Source organism: Oryctolagus cuniculus, chromosome 18 (genome assembly GCF_964237555.1).
Source record: "Oryctolagus cuniculus chromosome 18, mOryCun1.1, whole genome shotgun sequence".
Lineage (NCBI taxonomy): Eukaryota > Metazoa > Chordata > Mammalia > Lagomorpha > Leporidae > Oryctolagus > Oryctolagus cuniculus.
Window position 1 is genome coordinate 22344988 of NC_091449.1, and position 20720 is coordinate 22365707.

Consider the following 20720-nt stretch of genomic DNA (forward strand, 5'->3'; position numbering starts at 1 on the left):
GTGGTAAGAATTTGGAGAACTCACTTACGCTCTTTCAGATGTTTCACTTTGCTGACAGGGTCTTTGTGAGAAGTTACACAGCACACGTAAAGTACATACCACAGGCTCGGCACTTAGTTCAGATAATCGCAGTTGTCTTCATTATAGAGTCTAGTGAGGATTAAGTAAGATGGTCTTTCTAAAGCTCCAAGTGTGTTGCTTGATGTGTTGTAGATATTTAATGGCCCATTTTGTTGAAGAATGTTTTTGTGAAAATGGCCTGTAATCAGTAGCTTTTTTTTTTTTTTTTTTGATAGGCGGAGTTAGAGAGAGAGAGAGAGAAAGGTCTTCCTTCTGTTGGTTCACCCCCCAAATGGCCGCTACAGTCAGCTGCTGCGTTGATCTGAAGCCAGGAGCCAGGTGCCTTCTCCTGGTCTCCCATGCGGGTGCAGGGCCCAAGCACTTGGGCCATCCTCCACTGCCCTCCCGGGCCACAGCAGAGAGCTGGCCTGGAAGAGGGGCAACCGGGACAGAACCGGCGCCCCAACCGGGACTAGAACCCGGAGTACTGGCGCCACAGGAAGAGGATTAGCCTAGTGAGCCGTGGTGCGGGCATAGTAGCTTTTTTTTAAAAGTAGAATCTTACTTCTAGCACCGAACTACTGTTCCTGTGGATTATAAGGTTTTTGTACAGAAATAACCATTAAATACATACCAAGGATAAACTAGTCATTCAATGGATATTTGTTGAATATTTATAACGTACTTAGTATTCATGAGTATTTTGAATGAGTTCAGTGATCCTGGGAGTTAGAGGTAGCAGGAAAAGATGGAGAAAACTGGTAGTTGTAATACAGTGAGTTATTGTATGGCAAAGTGAATGCTAAAATGGGGCTAAAAACATAGTGTTAGGGTAGCACAAGGAGGGCTTCTAGTTCAGTCTTTATAGAAGTAGTTTCCGGGGCTGGTGTTGTGGCGCAGCAAATTAAACTGTGGCCTGTAGTGGTGGCATCCCATATGGTCGCTGGTTTGAGTCCTGGCCGCTCCGCTTCCGATTCAGCTCCCTGCTGGTCTGCCTGGGAAAGCAGCCAAGGATGGCCCAAGTCCCTGGGCCCCTGTACCCATGTGGAAACACAGAAGAAGCTTTGAACTCCTGGCTTCGGCCTGACCTACCTCCGGTCATTGAGGCCATTTGAGGAGTAAACTGCCGCATGGAAGATTGATGTGTGTCTGTCTCTCTCTCTTTAACTGTGCCTTTCAAATAAATAAATAAATAGAAGTAGCTTCCTAGAGGAAGTGACTTCTCAGACATGTAGGAATGGGAATAAGCACAGGGAGCTTTCCAGACAGAGTGGAGCACATAGACAGGTGGTGAGAGGGAAGATGACACATGCAAGAAGTGGATGGTGCTGGGGAAAGGTAAGGGAGGTTAAGAAATCGGGGAGAGTAATGGAGAGCAGTTGCGAATTTTAAGCAGGAGAGTGACATGATTGTTCTAGAGCAGTCACACAGCAGCCAGAGGGATAGTCCAGGCATTTGCTAGATCTAAATAATTCAGATAAGCAGTAAAGACAGCTTGAGTGTTGGTATGCCAGTGATGATAGAAGGGAAAGGATTTGAGGGATACCAGCAAGGCAGGAAGGATAAAAGACGACATAGAGTGTGAAGGAGAGAAGGAGTAGAGGATAGCTCCCCAGGTGTCTGCCTTGTTTAAGTCGGCACCTGGTGATTCCATTTGCCAAGGCAAGTAAGGAGCACTGAAAGACTTGAGGGGCTTGGTTTGGGGCTTTGATTTAGGGGTCCAGAAAAATAGTCTGGTACCAGGAGACAGATGTGGGCTAGAATTTGGAGCACAGGAGGAATACATGTGCTGCCGAGTCCTCCCAGGGATGGCATGCTGACAGCATAGAGCTCTGAGCAACCCCAGCAGTTGAGGTCTGTCAGAGGAGTGGCTCAGAGGGGCAGGCAGAGAGGCAGGAGGAGAGCTAGAAGAACAAGCGTGTTTTCACATTAGTGTGTACAGAGCTGCTTCACATTTTAATGTGGCAGCAGATAAGGAGAATAAAAAAACGAGTTCTTTGGAGGGACAGAATAAAGGATGGAGTCTTTCTGGCATTTCTCTTGCCTAGATGGATATTTTAAATTTATGAATGTTGAGAATAAAATTCTTCAAAGCATTTTTCTGCAGTGCATTTCTAAATATGGTTTGTGTCAGTCTGAACCAGTTGAAAACATGGAAGTGGTTGGGCTTTGAACTTTATAGACAATTACTTCACTAATCTGCCTAAAGAATTTCCTGTAGTGTCTCCACATTATCAAGGGTAGATACTCGGAATTACATTGTCGTGGGGTTGAGAGGAGAGAACATTTTCTGTGTTTTTTTTTTTTTCCCTCTGAGGAGGGAATTGTTTGTGAAGTGGTTTTATTGAAATATAATTCACATTCCATACAGTTCACCCTCTGAAAGTGTGTGTGTGTGTATATATATATATATATAAAATTTAGTGATTTTTAGTATATTCATAGAATTATGTAGCCATGACCACAGTCAATTTTGGAATGTTTACTCTAAAAAGAAATTCTATACCAATCAGCAGTTCCCCATCTGCCACCCTGTTCCCGCTCCCACACACACATTTAGACAACCATTGAAATACCTATGTTTTAGTGGAGTTATCTTATTTAAGTATTTCTTTTTTTAAAAGATTTTACTTATTTAATTGAGAGGTAGAGTTACAGACTGAGAGGGAGAGATGTAGAGAAAGGTCCTCCCTCTGCTGGTTCATCCCCCAAATGGCTACAACGGCTGGAGCAGCGGGGACTTGAACCGGCGTGCATATGGGATGCCAGTGTTCTAGGCTGGGGCTTTAACCCACTGTGCCGGCCCCAGATAAACATTTTTAATTCTATTTTTCTGCAAGCTTCAGGTCTGGCCAAAGCTAGGAGGCTGGAATTCAATCAAGGTTACCCACATGAGTGGCAAGGACCCAACTCCTTGAGACATCACCTCTTACCTCCCAGGGTATGCATTAGCAGGAAGAGGGAATCAGGAGGTGGAGTTGAGACTCAAGCCCAGGCACTCTGATGTGGAATGTTGGGTTCCCAAGCAGTGTCTTAACCACTAGGCTAAAGCCTCCCATTCCTGCTATCCCCCAGTAACTCTCTGAAGTATGTTTGTATCTTAAGACCACCAATATTGCAACCATTGCCAGGTTTCTATAGACCAGTCACTTTTCAGGTGTAAAGGTTGCTTAACACAGGAACACATTTCTTGGATTTGAAGAGAATACCATTGAAAACAAATCAGTGACTAATCCATGTCAGATTTCCAGAGTCTGACAGCGCAGCTGTTGATTCTGGGGACCCAACAGTGAACAAGCCAGTGCTGTTCTTAGGAACTTATGTGCCAACTAGTAAAGTATACATTCACAAATAAAGTGGTAGGCTGATTGGAAGTTGTCATTAAGATAGCCCTGTAGGAATGAGGTGACCTTTGTTTACACAGGTTGACTAGGCAAAGTTTCTTGGAGGGTGAGACACCTGTTTTGAGAGCTGAAGGATGACAGGGAGGAGTGCTGTGAGTAGGAGGGAGGCAAGAGCATGGGTGCAGAGCTTGGTGTGCTGAAAGAACTGGAAGATGAGCACTATGGGTGGAGTTGAGTGAGGCTGGAGAGATTGTCAGGGCTGTTCAGGCCATGGGGAGAAATTTACATCTCTGCTTATAAATTCTTCATAAACTACATACAGAAAAGGAAAAAAGGTTGATAGAAAACAAGACAAATGAAATGAGGACATGGTAAAAATTGCTCTGAGAAGTCTATGAAGATCATAATTCACTTTGGCCAAATGGTCAGTAGTTGTTAGAACAGTTCATGACCAATAAGTTTGAAAAGACCTACAGAAAATACTTGAAATTTAGATTTTCTCCTTCATTTCCCATAAATCAGTAGTTAGATATGGAGACTTGATTAGATTTTGCTTTAGTATTTTAGACAAAAATATTCCATGAGCGGGACTGTATACTTTGTGCTTCATCAGTATAATAGGAGTATAATGGGACCAGTGCTGGGGTGCAGGAGGTTATACCACTGTCTGCAGTACCAGCATCCCATAATGGGTGCTGGTTCAAGTTCTGGCTGCTCTACTTCTGATCCAGTTCCCTGCTAATATGCCTGGGAAAGCAGTCCTTGGGCCCCTGCACCCACATGGGAGACCCAGAGGAAGCTCCTGACTTCGGCTTGGCCCAGCCCCAAACTTTGCAGTCATTTGGGGAGTAAACCAGCAGATGGAAGATCTCTGTCTGTCTCTCTTCTATTTCTGTAACTCTGCCTTTCAAGTGAAGAAATCTTTTTTGTTTGTTTTTAAAATATAAGTATATACTGATATGTCTGGCTCTTCAGGTATTACTTGATTCCTTCATCATAAATTTTCTCATCAAATTTTCACCTACTCATTTTGACAATGATTGATAATTGACTGGATCCACTGTTTCATTAGGGTAGGAAAACGTTGGTTTTCCTAGCATTTCTTCTATATTTATTAGCTAGTTATCTTTTAAAAAATTATATTTATTTATTTGAAAGGCAAGTTTATAAGGATAGAAGAGAGACAGATTTTCCATCCGTTGGTTCATTCCCTAAATGGCTGCAACAGCCAGGGCTACGCCAGGTCTCCAACTTCGGTGCAGGGGCCATCTTCCACTGCCTTCCCAGGCTATCAGCAGGGAGCTGGATCAGAAGTAGAGCAGCCCAGGGGACCGGTGCCATGGCGCAGTAGGTTAACCCGCCATGTGTGGTGCTAGCATCCCATATGGGTGCCGATTCTAGTCCTGGCTGCTCCACTTCCAGTCCAGCTCTCTGCTATGTCCTGGGATAGCAGTAGAAGATGGCCCAAGTCCTTGGGTCCCTGCACCCATGTGGGAGACCAGGAAGAAGTGCCTGGCTTCTGGCTTCGGATCGGCGCAGCCATTTAGGAAGTGAACCAATGGAAGGAAGACCTTTCTCTCTATCTCTCCGTCTTGCTTTCTGTAACTCTGCCTCTCAAATAAATAAATAAAATCTTTAAAAAAAAAAAAAAGTGGAGCAGCCGGGACTTGAACTGAGGCTCACATGAGATGCCGGCACTGCATGCCATATGCAGTGGCTTAACTCACTGTACCACAGTGCGAGTCCTGCTAGTTTTCTTTAATAAAGAACTTTCCCAAGTGATATATTCTAAAAATAGTATACACTGGAAAGACAGGATAATTGACTGATTTGTTTCCTCTCATTAATTTTTAGAATAGTAACTCAGTACCTTAACACTGTCAGAGCTAGATAACTAATGAATTTCTTAATGTCTCATGACCTCATTATTTTATGTTTAATATTTTGTTTATTTTTATTTATTTGAAAGGCAGAGTGGCAGAGAAGACAGAGGAATCTTCCATTCAGTGGTTCATTCCACAAATGCCTGCAATACTGGTGCTGGGCTAGGCCAAAGCCAAGAGCCCAGAACCCAAGTACTTGAACCATCACATGCTGCTGCTTAGCAGGAAGCTAGGTTGTAGGTAGAGTAGCTGGGACTTGAACCAGGCACTCTGATATGGGACGTGGGCATCCCATGAAGTGATTTTTAACTGCTGTGCCACATGCCTATCTCAAGAATTCCTTCTTGGTTTCTATTTTCTTTATCATTTGTTTGCTTTTGTATTAAGGATACACTTTTTTTTTTTTTTAATTTTTTTGACAGGCAGAGTGGACAGTGAGAGAGAGAGAGAGACAGAGAGAAAGGTCTTCCTTTTGCCGTTGGTTCACACTCCAATGGCCGCCGCGGCCGGTGCACCGTGCTGATCCGATGGCAGGAGCCAGGTACTTCTCCTGGTCTCCCATGGGGTGCAGGGCCCAAGCACTTGGGCCGTCCTCCACTGCACTCCCTGGCCACAGCAGAGAGCTGGCCTGGAAGAGGGGCAACCGAGACAGAATCCGGTGCCCTGACTGGGACTAGAACCTGGTGTGCCGGCGCCGCAAGGCGGAGGATTAGCCTAGTGAGCTGCGGCACCGGCCACACTGTCTGTTTTAATCTCTCTTATAGTATCAGCCAAAATTTCTAATCATAAAATGTGTTTCTTCTGAGGGCTGATCTACTTTTCACCCTTGTTTTGTCCTCTTGGTTTTCATTCATTGTCTGGTGATCCTTATCAATGAAGAATGGGTTATGTTTGTAGATAATTGGCAGGAGGTTCCTGTTTTCCGAACAGTCTGATCTTAACGAGAGTTGGTGGATTCAGTGATCAAGAGTGGGAAGTTCAGATTAGATCAGGCTGATTAGCCCATTTCCTACTCTTGATTTCTGTACCTGTTGACTTGAAGTTGGGCATTTATCCAGCTCCTCTAGGAAGAAGGAGTCTGCTGTGCTGCCCTCTTTCCTTTCTTTTCGATCTAGGAAGTAGCCAGCTCTGCTGTGGTCTGTCCTGTAATAGTTTCCTCCACTTTCTTTCCATCTTCTAAACTTTCTCGTTGCTGTTAGCTGTGACTCCCTTGTGAATATCTTTACTGTTATGTCTTTAGGATTTGAAAAGTATGGAGATATAATTGCTTCCACCTATTTATTTAGCCTGTTGTGTTGAGATGAAACTCCTTGAGGCATACCATTGCTACACTTGATCTCAGCCAAAAGGCCAGAAGCAGCACATACCATTGCTGACAAGACTGCTTGCCGATCTGTTTTCTTAGTTGTCTTGATGAATGCAATGGATTTAAAATTGTTCTCTGGGCTGGGTATTGTGGCACAGTGGGTTGGGCTGCCACTTAGGCTGCCTGTATCCCATATCAGAGTGCCTGTTGGAGTTCTGGCTCCTCTGCTTCTGATCCTGCTTCCTGCAAGTGCATCCTAGGAGGCGGCAGATGATGGCTCAAGTGCTTGGACTGTGCCATCCATGTAGCAGACTCAAATGAAGTTCTGGGCTCCTGATTTCAGCATGGCCTGTTGTGGGCATTTTGGAAGTGGACCAGCAGTGGAAAGATCAGTCAGTCAGTCAATCTCTCTCTTTCTCTCTGCCTTTTAAATAAACATTTAAAAATACTTCCCTGGATTCACAAATTATAGCTTGCACTCTTTAATCAAATGAGAAATTTTAGTTAACTTGGGGATTAACTTTTTCTTTTATTTAGTATGTTTGAGTAGAAGTTAGACCTCACTCATTGAAGCATTTGATCCTAGGTGTCCTGCCCTAGGAGAGGTGGCTTTCTGTTTCTTTCAGGGATTGCGGAACTTTACCTTTATTGCTTGTTAGTACCTTTATTCCAAACAAGCAGAGGTAATAAAGCCTGGAGTCTCTTGGGTTTTGTGGACATCATGATGATAACATGGAATGTGTAGTGCTTAATATGTGCCAGACGTTATTTTAAGTGCTTTATATGTGTGAACTCATTTAACTCAGTAACAGTAGTTACTGTTGTTATTCCTATTTTACAGATGATGAAACTGAGGCAGAGGGAGGTTAAGAACTTGCTCAAGGACACGTAGCTGGTAAGTGGCAGGGCCAGGATCTCACCACTCATCCAGCAAGCTCCCAGGGCTACTGTTCCTTACTTTGGTATTCAGTCTCTGTAAAGAGAAGTGCCTCAGGATATTTTCTCAGGATGACTTACCAATTTTCCTATTATCAGTTTCCTGTTTTCTTATCAGTTAAGTAGAAGAAAACCTTCCTGTACTTTATTTTCATCTAATTTCAAGCATATTTTTAATTATTTGCAATAAAAGTTGCTGATGACTTTATAGAAATAAATAAATGTTTTAAATGATGTGATCAGATCTGAGTTAAGTGTTAACCTGTTGAGAACTTTTGTGGCCAGTGCTGCGCCTGCAGTGCCGTCACCCTGGGTTCTAGTCCCGGTCGGGGCGCCGGATTCTGTCCCGGTTGCCCCTCTTCCAGGCCAGCTCTCTGCTGTGGCCCAGGAGTGCAGTGGAGGATGGCCCAAGTGCTTGGGCCCTACATCCCATGGGAGACCAGGAAGAAGCTCCTGGCTTCGGATTGGCGCAGCGCGCCAGCTGCAACACACCAGCCATAGCGGCCACTTGGGGAGTGAACCAACGGCAAAAGGAAGACCTTTCTCTCTGTCTCTCTCTCACTGTCTAACTCTTCCTGTCAAAAAACAAACAAACAAACAAACAAAAAAAAACAAAAAAAAACCAAAAAACAAAAAACAAAAAAACAACTTTTGCAAACTATTATGGTGTTTGAAAAGAAGTAACTTAACCTATTAAAATGTCTTTTTCTGCTGTGTGTTTGAGAATTCTAAGTAGCATTAAGACTTATGAATACTTTACTTAAATCTTACAAGTTCTTGGCTGCACTAACTACTGAGGTTTCTCACAATGAGTATTTATTTCCATACAACCATGAATAGTGGATTCATAAATGATGAATGTTTTTCCAGTGAAAATTCTTTTTAAGAAAATATGGGAAAGAAATGCCCTTAAATGGATTTAACATATTTTAGCCCTTCAGACAGATAAATGTGGGGGAAAAGCATTTGAAAAATATTCAGAAAGCATTGGTAAGAATATTATTTTAAAAATAAATAAAAGGGATTATCTAGGTGCATGTGTGTATTTTAAATTTTTTTTTATTTATTTTATTTATTTTTTTTGACAGAGTGGACAGTGAGAGAGACAGAGAGACAGAGAGAAAGGTCTTCCTTTTGCCGTTGGTTCACCCTCCAATGGCTGGCGCAGCCGGCACACTGTGACCGGCGCACCGCGCTGATCCGATGGCAGGAACCAGGTACTTATCCTGGTCTCCCTAAATGTTTTATTTTTAAGAACTGTTCAATTATATACATTAGAGCAAATAATATGATGGCCTCTGTGTACTCATGACTTGACTTCCAGCGGTGTTTTATGAGATGTCTGCTCACTGCTGTGAAGTGTTCCTTGGAAAGGCTTTACCACCTCTCCACATATTGTGTCTTGGCAAAAATCCCACTGTGAAATGATAAACTTGTGTGTTTCAGTCCATATTTCTTTCTTTTTCTTTTCTTTTTTTTTTTTTTAGAGATTAATTTATTTATTTGAAAGGCAGAGTTGCAGAGAGGCAGAGAGAGAGAGATCTTCCATCTGCTAGTTCACTCCCCAAATGGCCGCAACAGTCAGAGCTGGGCTGATCTGAATCCAGGAGCCAGCAGCTTTTTGCAGGTCTCCATGCAAGTGCAATGGCCCAAGCATTTGGGCCATCTTCTACTGTTTTCCCAGGCCATAGCAGAGAGCTGGATTGGAAGTGGGGCAGCTGGGTCTCAAACCGGCACCCATGTGGGATGCTGGCACTGCAGGCAGTGGCTTTACCTGCTATACCACAGCACCCGGCACCAGCCCCTCCATGTTTTTTTACAGCAAAGATCGGCACAAATATACTAGATCTGTTAAGTAAAAACAAGTTTTCATTTTTTTAAAAAAATATTTATTTATTTATTTGGGAGGCAGAATTACAGAAAGAGAGAGATCTTTAATCTCCTGGTTCGCTCCTCAAATGGCCACAAAAGCTAGGATTGGATCAGGCCAAAACTAAGAACCAGGAACTCCAGCCTGGTCTCCCAGGTGGGTGCAGTGGCCCAAGTACTTGGACTATCTTCTGCTGCCTTTCCAGGCACATTAGCAGAAAGCTGGATCAGAAGCAGAGTAGCCAGGACTTAAACCAGCCCTCCAGTATGGGATGCTCGTGCCCCAAGCTGTGGCTTAACACATTGTACCACAGTGGTGGCCCCCAGAGAAGAAATTTAAGTCATTGTTGGCTGCTTCTGAACTGGTTGTTTCTTTTTACCCTAGTTTTAATAAGATTAATGTTAACAAGGCATCCTGTGAAAAAGTTGCTGAGTTTCCGTTCTTACTAACATGCTTAGTGAGTGTGTAAGCACTCCCTTGTATACTATTATGACCTACAGACAGATTGACTATCTCATAGGTTCAGACTGCTGAACCAAAGTACCATAGATTGTGTGACTTAGAAACAACAGAAGTTTATTTCTCAAAGTTCTCAGGAGTACAGTTGTTTTTGAGGTTCTGATAAGGCCTTCTTCCAGGTTGCAAATTGGCGACTGCTCACATAGCAGAAAGAGAGTGAGCTAGCTTCCTGGTCTCTTCTTACACAGGCACTAATCCCATTTATGAGGACTACATCCTTATGACCTTACTACCTTCCAAAGGCCTCAGCTCCAAGTTGCAGCACATTGGAAATTACATTTCACCATATGAGTTTTGTTGGTAAACATTCAGTCCACAACACAGATGCGCCCTTGGTCTTGGAAGTTCAGTTCTGCTTGTGGTCGTATGAGGTACAAAGGGTTCCATGTGTATTTCTCTGTGGTTCCACTAAGTGCTGTAGCATTAACCTTGGCCTTAACCTTGCTTGCTTACTTGCCAGACCAACATTAGGTGCCGGAAGTGAGACTCCATTTTCAAGAAGTTATCTGTTGCTTCCATCTCTAGGTAGCCTTCTTCAGGAGAAAAGGGAAACGTGGGGCGTGTGGAGGGCAATTGGTTCTTCACCTAGGGCTCCAGTTCCATAACTGAATGGGAATTTTGGTGTTTTGGACGTACATTTGACTAAGGAATGTTCTATCAACTTCTCAAAGGAATGAGTGAGCTGTCCTTCTTGGCCACCTTCTTTGCATTCCCCCTTTGTCTGTATATATGGACACCAAAGAGTCATGTCCTGGAGCAGCCTTTGGAGAGCTACTGCAAGAATGCCGCGCTACAGGCAGCTTCCCCTGTGTGCAGGCAGAATTGCTTTGCCATCTGTGCAGAACTGTGTGTCACATGGCTGAGTGTACAGCTGTGACCCACTGTGATGCTTGCACAATTTGTTCCATATGTTCCTTTGAATTTCCCAACCTTTCTTGTAGTTAAGTTGGCATCATGTGACTAATTCTGGCCACAGGGAAGTGATGTGTGTCATTTTAGTGGGTCATTGAGTAGGTATATTTTTTATTTTTTCTGTGCTGGGGTAAGTGGAAGGTAAAAGTTCAGTGATGTCCCTGCACATTTAAGAAGGGCCACCAGGGCCAGCATTGTGGTACAGTGGGTTGGGCCACCGCCTGTGACACCAGCATCCCATGTGAGCACTGGGTTGAGTCTTGGCTGTTCCTCTGCTGATCCAGCTCCCTGCTAATGTGCCAGTGAAAGCAGCAGAAGTTGGTCCAAGTGCCTAGGCCTCTGCCACCCACGTGGGAGACCCAAATGGAGTTCCAGGCTCCTGGCTTTAGCCCGGCCCAGCTGTGGCCATTGCAGCCATTTTGGGAGTGAACCAGTGGATAGAAAATCTCTTTGTTTTCTTTCTCTCCTCCCCTCCCCCCTTCTCCCTCTTTGTCACTCTGCCTTTCAAATAAGTCTTTTAAAAAGAGGGGGAGAGTGGGACACCAGACCCACATTGAAATTCACATGAGCAAGAAAGAAAGAAATTAGGTTAAGCCACTCACTTCAGGATTTGTTCCTGCAGCTTAGCCTGATCTGTCAGTCTGGGTAGTTCAGAACAGAACATTTATATTTTTGGGATTCTGAGAATCATAGTACTCAAGTTTGATCCTGAGAATATGAGTTTAGAGCCAGATGTTCAGTAGTATTCTGGGATATTTTTCTCCTTCATCTATAAATTGAAGGATTGAAATTAAATGATCTGAGCCGGCGCCGTGGCTCAATAGGCTAATCCTCCACCTTGTGGCGCCGGCACACCGGGTTCTAGTCCCGGTCGGGGCGCCGGATTCTGTCCCGGTTGCCCCTCTTCCAGGCCAGCTCTCTGCTATGGCCAGGGAGTGCAGTGGAGGATGGCCCAGGTGCTTGGGCCCTGCACCCCATGGGAGACCAGGAAAAAGCACCTGGCTCCTGGCTCCTGCCATCGGATCAGCGCGCTGCGCCGGCTGCAGCGGCGGCCATTGGAGGGTGAACCAACGGCAAGGGAAGACCTGTCTCTCTCTCTCACTGTCCACTCTGCCTATCAAAAAAAAAAAAAAAAATAAAAAAAAAAAAAAAAAGAAATTAAATGATCTTTAAGGACTTTTTTGAACATTTATATTCCAGATTCTGTATAGCAGCATTTGAATATAGATTTCTTTTTAAAAATGTTTTGGAGATTTATGTATTTATTTGAAAGGCAGAGTTAGAGAGAGAGTCCATCTACTGGTTTACCCAAATGGCTGCCATGGCTGGGGCTGGGCCAGTTTGAAGCCAAGAACCAGTAGCTTCTCTCTCTCTCTCTCTCTCTCTTTTTTTTTTTTTTTTTGACAGGCTGAGTGGACAGTGAGAGAGAGAGACAGAGAGAAAGGTCTTCCTTTGCCGTTGGTTCACCCTCCAATGGCCGCCGCGGCCGGTGCACCGCGCTGATCCGATGGCAGGAGCCAGGTACTTATCCTGGTTTACCGTGGGATGCAGGGCCCAAGCACTTGGGCCATCCTCCACTGCACTCCCTGGCCACAGCAGAGAGCTGGCCTGGAAGAGGGGCAACCGGGACAGAATCCGGTGCCCTGACTGGGACTAGAACCCGGTGTGCCGGCGCCGCAAGGCGGAGGATTAGCCTAGTGAGCCGCGGCACTGGCCTAAGAACCAGTAGCTTCATCTGGATCTCCCATGTGGCAGGGGTCCAAGGACCATCCTCTGCTGCTTTCCCAGGCACATTAGCAGAGAGCTGGATTGAAAGCAGAGTAGCAGGGACTTTCTAGAAAGGCTTAATACTACACTGAATAAGGAGTTTGATAAGTAAAATGCAAAAAGACCCTAGGTTAGTGGGAATATAGACAAAGGCTATTGACAATAATTGAATGGGAAATTGACCATTTCATGCATATACAGGAAATTTTAAAGTAATCACAGATCATTAAAACTATAGTAGCATAATATTCTTTTTTTTTTTAAGTTTTTTTTTTATTATTATTATTTGACAGAGTTAGTGAGACAGAGAGAGACAGAGAGGAAGGTCTTCCTTCTGTTGGTTCACTCCCCAAATGGCTGCTACGGCCAGCACTGCGCCAATCCAAAGCCAGGAGCCAGGTGCTTCCTCCTGGTCTTCTATGCAGGTGCAGGGGCCCAAGCACTTGGGCCATCCCCCACTGCCTTCCTGGGCCACAGCAGAGAGCTGGACTGGAAGAGGAGCAACTGGGATTAGAACCGGTGCCCATATGGGATGCCGGCGCTGCACGCAGAGGATTAACCAAGTGAGCCACGGTGCTGGCCCCTAAAAAAAATTTATTTTTTATTTATTTGAAAGGCTGAGTTACAAAGAGGAGAAGAGACCTTCCATCTGCTGGTTCACTTCCCAGATGGCTGCAATGGCCAGGGCTGAGCCAGGCCAAAGCCAGGACGCCAGAGCTTCTTCCAGGTCTCCCACGTGGGTGCAGGGGCCCAAGCACTTGATCCATCTTCTGCTGGTTTCCCAGGCACATTAACAAGGAGCTGGATTGGAAGTGCAACAGCCAGTTCTTGAAACTGGTGCCCATGTGGGCTGCTGGTTTTGCAGGTGGAGGCTTAACCTGTTATGCCACAATGCTGGGCCTCAAAACTATAGTAGTATAACATTGTTAATTATTGGTTTGACAAAGATATAAAGCAAAATTTGTGAACTGTATTTGCAGCAATATTGATACACACAGTTTTCTTTTTTAATTTTAGCTCTCATTTATAAGAGTTCTACGCAGTATTTGTTTTTCTATGGCTTATTTCACTCAACATGATGGCTTCCAGTTGTATCCATTTTGCTGCAAATAGAATTTGGGGTTTTTAAATAGCTGAATAATATTCCATTGTGTATATATACCACATTTTCTTTTTCTTTAGCTTTTTTTTTTTTAATTTATTTGATAGGTAGAGTTAGTGAGAGAGAGAGACAGTAAGAAAGATCTTCCTTCCGTTGGTTCACCCCCAAATGACCACTGTGGCTGGCGCTGCGCTGACCCGAAGCCAGGAGCCAGGTGCTTCTTCCTGGTCTCCCATGCCGGTGCAGGGGCCCAAGCACTTGGGCCATCCTCCACTGCCTTCCTGGGCCACAGCAGAGAGCTAGACTGAAAGAGGAGCAACCGGGACTAGAAGCCAGCGCCCATATGGGATGCCAGTGCTGCAGGCAGAGGATTAACCAAGTGAACCATGGCGCCGGCCTCTTCTTTAGCTTTTTTAAAATTTTATTTAAGTTATACAGTTTCATATGCTTTATATATAGAGCTTTAGGAACAAAGTGGGGCTTCCCCTCCCTCCTGCCCATGTTCCAACCCTCCCCCCTGCCCTTGGATTCCATTCTTAATTTTTACAATGATCTATTATCAGTTTCCTGGTAATCTTATAGTTAGCCCTGCTCTAAATAGAGGAGTTCAACAAATAGTATGAAGAGAAAGAAAACAAAATAAAGCAAAACCAAATAAAAGATTATTCCTGAATGGAAGAGACAAGGGCTATAAGTAATCATCCATTCTCCAAATGTCTGTTTTGCTTGAATACATTGCTTTCCAGGTATTCTGTTAGTTGTATCAGATCAGGGAAAACATATATTTGTCTTTTGGGGACTGGCTTATTTCACAAAAGTATAATGGTTTCCAGTTGTGACCATCTTTTTGCAAAAAGCAAGATTTCAGTATTTTTTTTCAGCTAAGTAGTACTCTATAGTGTATATATACCATAATTTCTTTATCTAGTCACTAGTTGATGGACATCTGGGTTGATTCCGTATCTTAGCTATTGTGAATTGTGTTGCAGTGAACATGAGGGTACAGATTTCTCTTTCATGTATTGATCTCTTTTGATTTGGGTAAATTCCCAAGAGTGGAATGGCTGGGTCATTTATGGTAGGTCTATATTCAGGTTTCTGAGGTAACTCCATAGTGTATTCCACAGTGGTTGCACCAGTTTACATTCCCAGCAGCAGTGGATCAGAGTACCTTTTGCCCCACATCCTCACTAGCATTTGTTGTTTGCTGATTTCTGTATACTAGCCATTCTAATTGGGGAGAGGTGAAACCTCATTGTATACCACATTTTCTTTATCCATTTATCTGACGACAGATACCTTGATTGATTACAAATTTTGGCTATTGTGAACAGTGCTGCTTTAAACATAGTGGTGCAGGTATCTCTTTGATATAATGTATTTATGTCTTTCGGTATATACTCAGCAGTGGGATTGCTGGATCATATGGCAAGTATGTTTCTAGTTTTTAAAGAAATCTTCACACTCTTTTCCACAACAGCTGCACTAATTCACATTCCCACCAACAGTGTATAAGTGTTCCCCTTTCTCCACATCCTCACCAGCATTTGTTACTCTCCGTGTTTTGTCCATTCTGACAGGGATGAGGTAGTACCTCATAGTGGTTTTGATTTGCATTTCCTTGATGGCTAGTGACGGGTGAGCATTTTTTCATATATTTGTTGGCCATTTGTACTTCTTTTGAGAACTGTCTTTTGAAGTCCTTTGTCCATTTCTTAACTGGATTGGTTGTTTTTTAAGTTACTGATATATTTAGGATGTTAATCTTTAGTCAGGTAGCTTACAAATATATATATATATATATATATATATTTTTTTTTTTTTTTTTGGACAGGCAGAGTGGACAGTGAGAGAGAGAGACAGAGAGAAAGGTCTTCCTTTGCCACTGGTTCACTCTCCAATGACCGCCGCAGCCGACGCACCGCGGCCGGCGCACCACGCTGATCCGAAGGCAGGAGCCAGGTGCGTCTCCTGGTCTCCTATGGGGTACAGGGCCCAAGCACTTGGGCCATCCTCCACTGCACTCCCTGGCCACAGCAGAGAGCTGGCCTGGAAGAGGGGCAACCGGGACAGAATCCGGCGCCCCGACCGGGACTAGAACCCGGTGTGCTGGCGCCACAAGGCGGAGGATTAGCCTATTGAGCCGCAGCACTGGCCAAGCTTACAAATATTTTTTCCTATTCTGTTGGATGTCTCTCACTCTTGATCATTTCCTTTGCTGTGCAAATCTTCTGAATTTGCTGTAGTCCTATTTGTTTAGCTTTGCTTTTGTTGCCTGTGCTTTGAGATTCTTGTCCCAAGAAGTCGTCCCCTATGCCAGTGTCTGCAGGTTTCCCCTGTTTTTTTCCAGCAACCTACTAGTCTCAGGTCTTTTTTTTTTTTTTTTTTTATAATTTCGGTCTTTGATCCATCTTGTTGATTTTTGCATTTGATGAGAGGTATGGATCCAATTTCATTCATATATATATATCATTCATACACACATATATATATATTTCATTCATATATATATATATATATACACATATCCGGTTTTGCCAGTGCCATTTGTTGAAGAGATTATCCTTACTCTGCTGTATAGTCTGAGCACTTTTGTCAGAAATCAGTTGACTCTATGTATGTGCATTAATTTCTGGGCTCTTTATTCTGTTCCATTGATCTGTGTGTTGGTTCTTATGCCAGTACCAAGCTGTTTTAATTTCTGTAGATTTGTAGTAGTAAGCTTTGACATCAGGTATTGTGATACCTCTAGCTTGATTTTTTCTTGATCAGAATCACTTTGGCTATTGGAGATCTTTTGTGATTCTATTTGAATTTTAGGATTTGCTTTTCTAATCTGTAAAGAATGTCATTGATGTTTTGATAAAGATTGCATTGAATCTGTAGATTGCTTTAGGTGTAGACATTTTAATGATTTTGATTTTTGTAATCAATGCTTTTCTTATCTTTTTATTGACTTTTTCATCTTTTTTAAAGTTTATTTTTATTTATGTATTGAGAGGAAGAGAGACAGAGAATTCCTATCTGCTGATTCATTCCTAAAGCCTGCAATAGCCAGGGCTGGGCAGAGCCAGGCCTGGGCTGGAGCCAAGAATCAGGAACACAACCCAAGTCTCCCATGTGGGTAGCAGGAATTTAATTACTTGGAGCGACTACAGCTGTGTTCTAGGGTTTGTGCTGGAGGGAAGCTGGAGTCAGGAGCTGGAGCTGGTGTTCAAACTCAGTCATTCCTCTATGGGATGTAGTCTTGACTGCTAGGCCAAAGGCCTGCTCCTATTCATCTTTTATTTTTGAATAAATATGTATTTTGGATACTAGATACTTAACACATCAAATATGATTTTGAAATATTTTTGTCCATAATGTGGTTTGTCTCTACCTTCTTTTATGCACAAGATTTTTACTTTTTATAAAGTTCATTTTTTTCTGTTTTGCTTGTGCCTTAGGTGTCATGTCTAAGAAATCTTTGTCTTATCTGAGGTCACAAAGATTTACATCTGTGTTTTTATTCTGAGAGTTTTATAGTTTTATATTTAGGTCTTATAATTTTGAGTCAATTTTTTAATAGGAAGTAAGGTAGGTATCCAAAATCATTGTTTTACATGTGGCTGTTTGGTTGTCTGAGCACTGTTTGTTTAGGTTGATACCTGGATGAGGATGAGAAGAATCCTGCCTGTAGAGCACTAGCCAGCTAGCTGCTTCTCTCCAGGCTGTGTTTCTGTGCTGTGCTGGTGTTCTGAACACACTGTTGTCCTGCTTTAGGCCTTTGCCGGGGTGGTTCTTTCACTTGCTGAGCCCTACATATCCCTTTTGCATTTGTCAGGATCTGTTCTACAGTCGAGGCAGTTCTTGCAGTGAATAGGCTGCAGGTAGCCATGGTCATGGTCTTTTCTTTGTCATCATGGAAGTGTGAGCTCTTTGAGGAGGAGCCAGGGAATGCCACACACAGAGTTAGGCCTTGTTCCATGTATCGCTTGTTAGCCTCAGCTTTGGGGTGCTTAGTATAGAATCAAACTTCATTTGTTGCATGATTTTTGTATTAAGACTTGAGGACTTTTCTACAAGTCATTTCCTGGTTCAGCTTTCTTTGTTGTATCTGCTCCTGTAAGATTGTCATGTGATTTCTTACTTCTTTCATTTGTAACCCACCTATGTGGATGATAGCATAACAGGAGCTAATGTTCTGGAATTGCTCATTGTCCTATAGCTTTCCTAACTTTATCCTATTTTTTCTCCTTACAGGAAATGACTTAGAGGCCTTACAAATACATTTGTGCATTCTTGCTTCAGACTTTACGATTGAGGGCCAACCCAGTCTGGAAGCACCTCTTGTTCATGTTGCAAGGAAACCACTACCTCAGCAAACAAAAGGAAAGGAGTAGAAGACTTAAAATAACAAATGACATTTTTACAAAAAAACAAACTTGTTTTCAGAAAACATTAGAGGAAATTTGGACATTTTTGGCGTCGGGGAGAACCTTTGTAAGTAAATGGATTTGACGAGCAGGCTCTGTCAAGGTTCTTCAGAGACGTGATCTTCCTTCTTCAGGACTTTGTGTGACGTAATTCTGTACTGCTTTTAAAATTGCTGTTGATCAGCTTGTGGGTTTTGGGTTCTAACTTTTTTGATATATTGAAGATACATTATATTACATTTTTAAAAGTTAAGTTATTTTTCTGCCATTGTAAATAGAATTATCAAAATATTGTTGCATAGCAATTATAGGTAAACATTTTTCTCCGCAAGCATATCTTTTTATTGAGAGTGGAATGCTAAGCAGTTCTTATACAGCATTTGGGACACACTTTTATTTTTTGTCAGTGGTTCTGCATACACTGCAAGTAATAATTATATAAAACCTGCTGCCCTTCTTACATCTACATTGGGTCATATGGTCATCTGCCTCTTAGAAATGTCTTTTTTAAAACTTACATTTGCAGAGGTTCACTATTTTTATACCTAGCTACAGTTTTGGGGGAAAAAAAGGAAAAATATCCACACCCTGACCTGCTTGTAGTCACTAGGACAGTTCCCCTCCCGCATGTATTGCTGCAGTGCCCAGGACAGTAAAATGGACTACAAACGGCGCTTCTTGCTTGGCGGGTCCAAGCAGAAGGTGCAGCAGCACCAGCAGTACCCGATGCCCGAGCTGGGCCGAGCACTGAGTGCTCCCCTGGCATCTACGGCCACCACTGCCCCCTTGGGCAGCCTGACTCCTGCAGGCAGCTGCCACCATGCTGTGCCCCACTCCACTCCCATTGCTGACATCCAGCAAGGCATCTCCAAGTACCTGGATGCCCTCAACGTCTTCTGCCGTGCCAGTACCTTCCTCACAGATCTCTTCAGCACTGTGTTCAGGAACTCTCACTATGCCAAGGCGGCCATGCAGCTCAAAGATGTGCAGGAGCACGTCACAGAAGCAGCCAGTCGGCTGACCTCAGCCATCAAGCCTGAGATTGCCAAGATGCTCATGGAACTTAGTGCTGGGGCTGCAAACTTCACAGATCAGAAGGAATTCAGTCTCCAGGACATTGAGGTAGTGTATCTTTTGTGTCATACCTAGGTGAAAAGTACATTCCAGAGGAAAGTGAGGGCATTGTCTGAGTTTCTTTCAAATCTCTCTAATGGTGGTCTTTGTCCTCTTTTGTTGATACTCTCTCTCTGTCGAAAATTTGTGTTTGCCAGCTTCTAAATTGCTTTTATTTCAAATTAAGTAGGTTAAAATTATTAAACAAACCAGCCTGTATGTTATGTCTGTGTCCTTTAAATTTTTAGACCAGAAACTACTTTCCATATAGCATACTGGTTTTTTTTTAGAAGCCAGAAGCTTCATTTGGGTCTCCCACAAGTGTGGCAGGGGCCCAAGAACTTGAGCCATCTTCCACTGCTTTCCCAGGTACATTAGCAGAGAGCTGGATCAGAAGTGGAGCAGCCAGGACATGAACCAGCTGTCATATGGGATGCCAGATTCATGAGGCTTAACCCACTGTACCACAACACCGACCTCGCATTTGAGTCTTTTTTTTTTTTTTTTTTTTTTTTTTAAGATTTACTTATTTATTTGAATGGTAGAGTTAAGAGAGAGGTAGAGACAGAGAGAAGGAGGTCTTCCATTTACTGGTTCATTCCCCAGATGGCCACAGCGACTGGGGCTGAGCTAAAGCCAGGAGCCAGGAGCTTCTTCTGGATCTCCCACCTGGGTGCAGGAGCACAAGGACTTGGGCCATCTTCCACTGCTTTCCCAGGCCATAGCAGAGAGCTGGATCAGAAGTAGAGCAGCTGGGACTTGAACCTGCGCCCATACTGGATGCTGGCGTTGCAGTCTAGGGTTTTAACTTGCTGTGCCACAGTGCTGGCCTCACATTTGAGTCATATTCAGTACATTTCCTAGGGTCCTTGATCATATTCTCCCCTGCATGGGGCTCTAGAGTAGAGTGTCAGATTAGAATATGAGTTTCATTCAGAATAAAGATGACCTTTTTTCTTGTCTTTATTTAGAAAATGATTTATTTGTACTTACGTATTTATTTTTAAAAAGTTTATTTTTTATTTCAAAGGCAGAGTTAGAGAGAGAGATCTTCTAGCCATTGGTTCACTCCCCAAATGGCTGCAAATCCAGGGCTGGGCCATGCAGAAGCCAGGAACCAAGAGCTTCATCCAGGTCTCCCATGTGGGTGCAGGGGCCCAACCACTTGGGCCATCTTCCACTGCTTTCCCAGATGCATTAGCAAGGAGCTGGACCAGAAGAGGAGCAGTCAGGACATGAACCAGTGCCTGTGTGAGATGCTGGTGCTGCAGGTGCTTAACCCACTGTGCCACAGTCCCAGCTCCAGGAATTAATTAATTAATTAATTAATTAATTTGAAAGGTAGAGTTACATAGAGGCAGAGAGAGAGCTTCTCCATCTGCTGGTTTACTCCCCAGATGGCTGCAGTGGTCGGAGCTGGGCTGAAGACAGGAGCCTAGAGTTTGTTCTAGGTCTTCTATGTGGGTGCAGGGACCGAAGCACTTGGGCCATTC

At 43.5% G+C, this 20720-nt stretch overlaps 1 protein-coding gene across 11 annotated transcripts in view; it reads left to right on the top strand.

The window, feature by feature from the left end:
* The window catches only part of GARRE1 (granule associated Rac and RHOG effector 1), a 98587-nt gene that overhangs the window by 17965 nt on the left and 59902 nt on the right, over positions 1-20720 (top strand). For 4 of the 11 annotated variants that reach the window (XM_051846733.2, XM_051846738.2, XM_051846734.2 and 1 more), the window contains 2 exons: positions 7435-7488; positions 17942-19236. In XM_051846733.2, coding sequence (XP_051702693.1) covers positions 18742-19236 — 495 coding nt within the window. In that variant the 5' untranslated portion in view covers positions 7435-7488; positions 17942-18741. Of the gene's footprint in view, positions 1-2898; positions 3002-7434; positions 7489-15533; positions 15662-17941; positions 19237-20720 lie in introns of those variants that run through there. The other 7 variants (XM_051846736.2, XM_051846735.2, XM_051846737.2 and 4 more) reach the window with 5 other exon arrangements.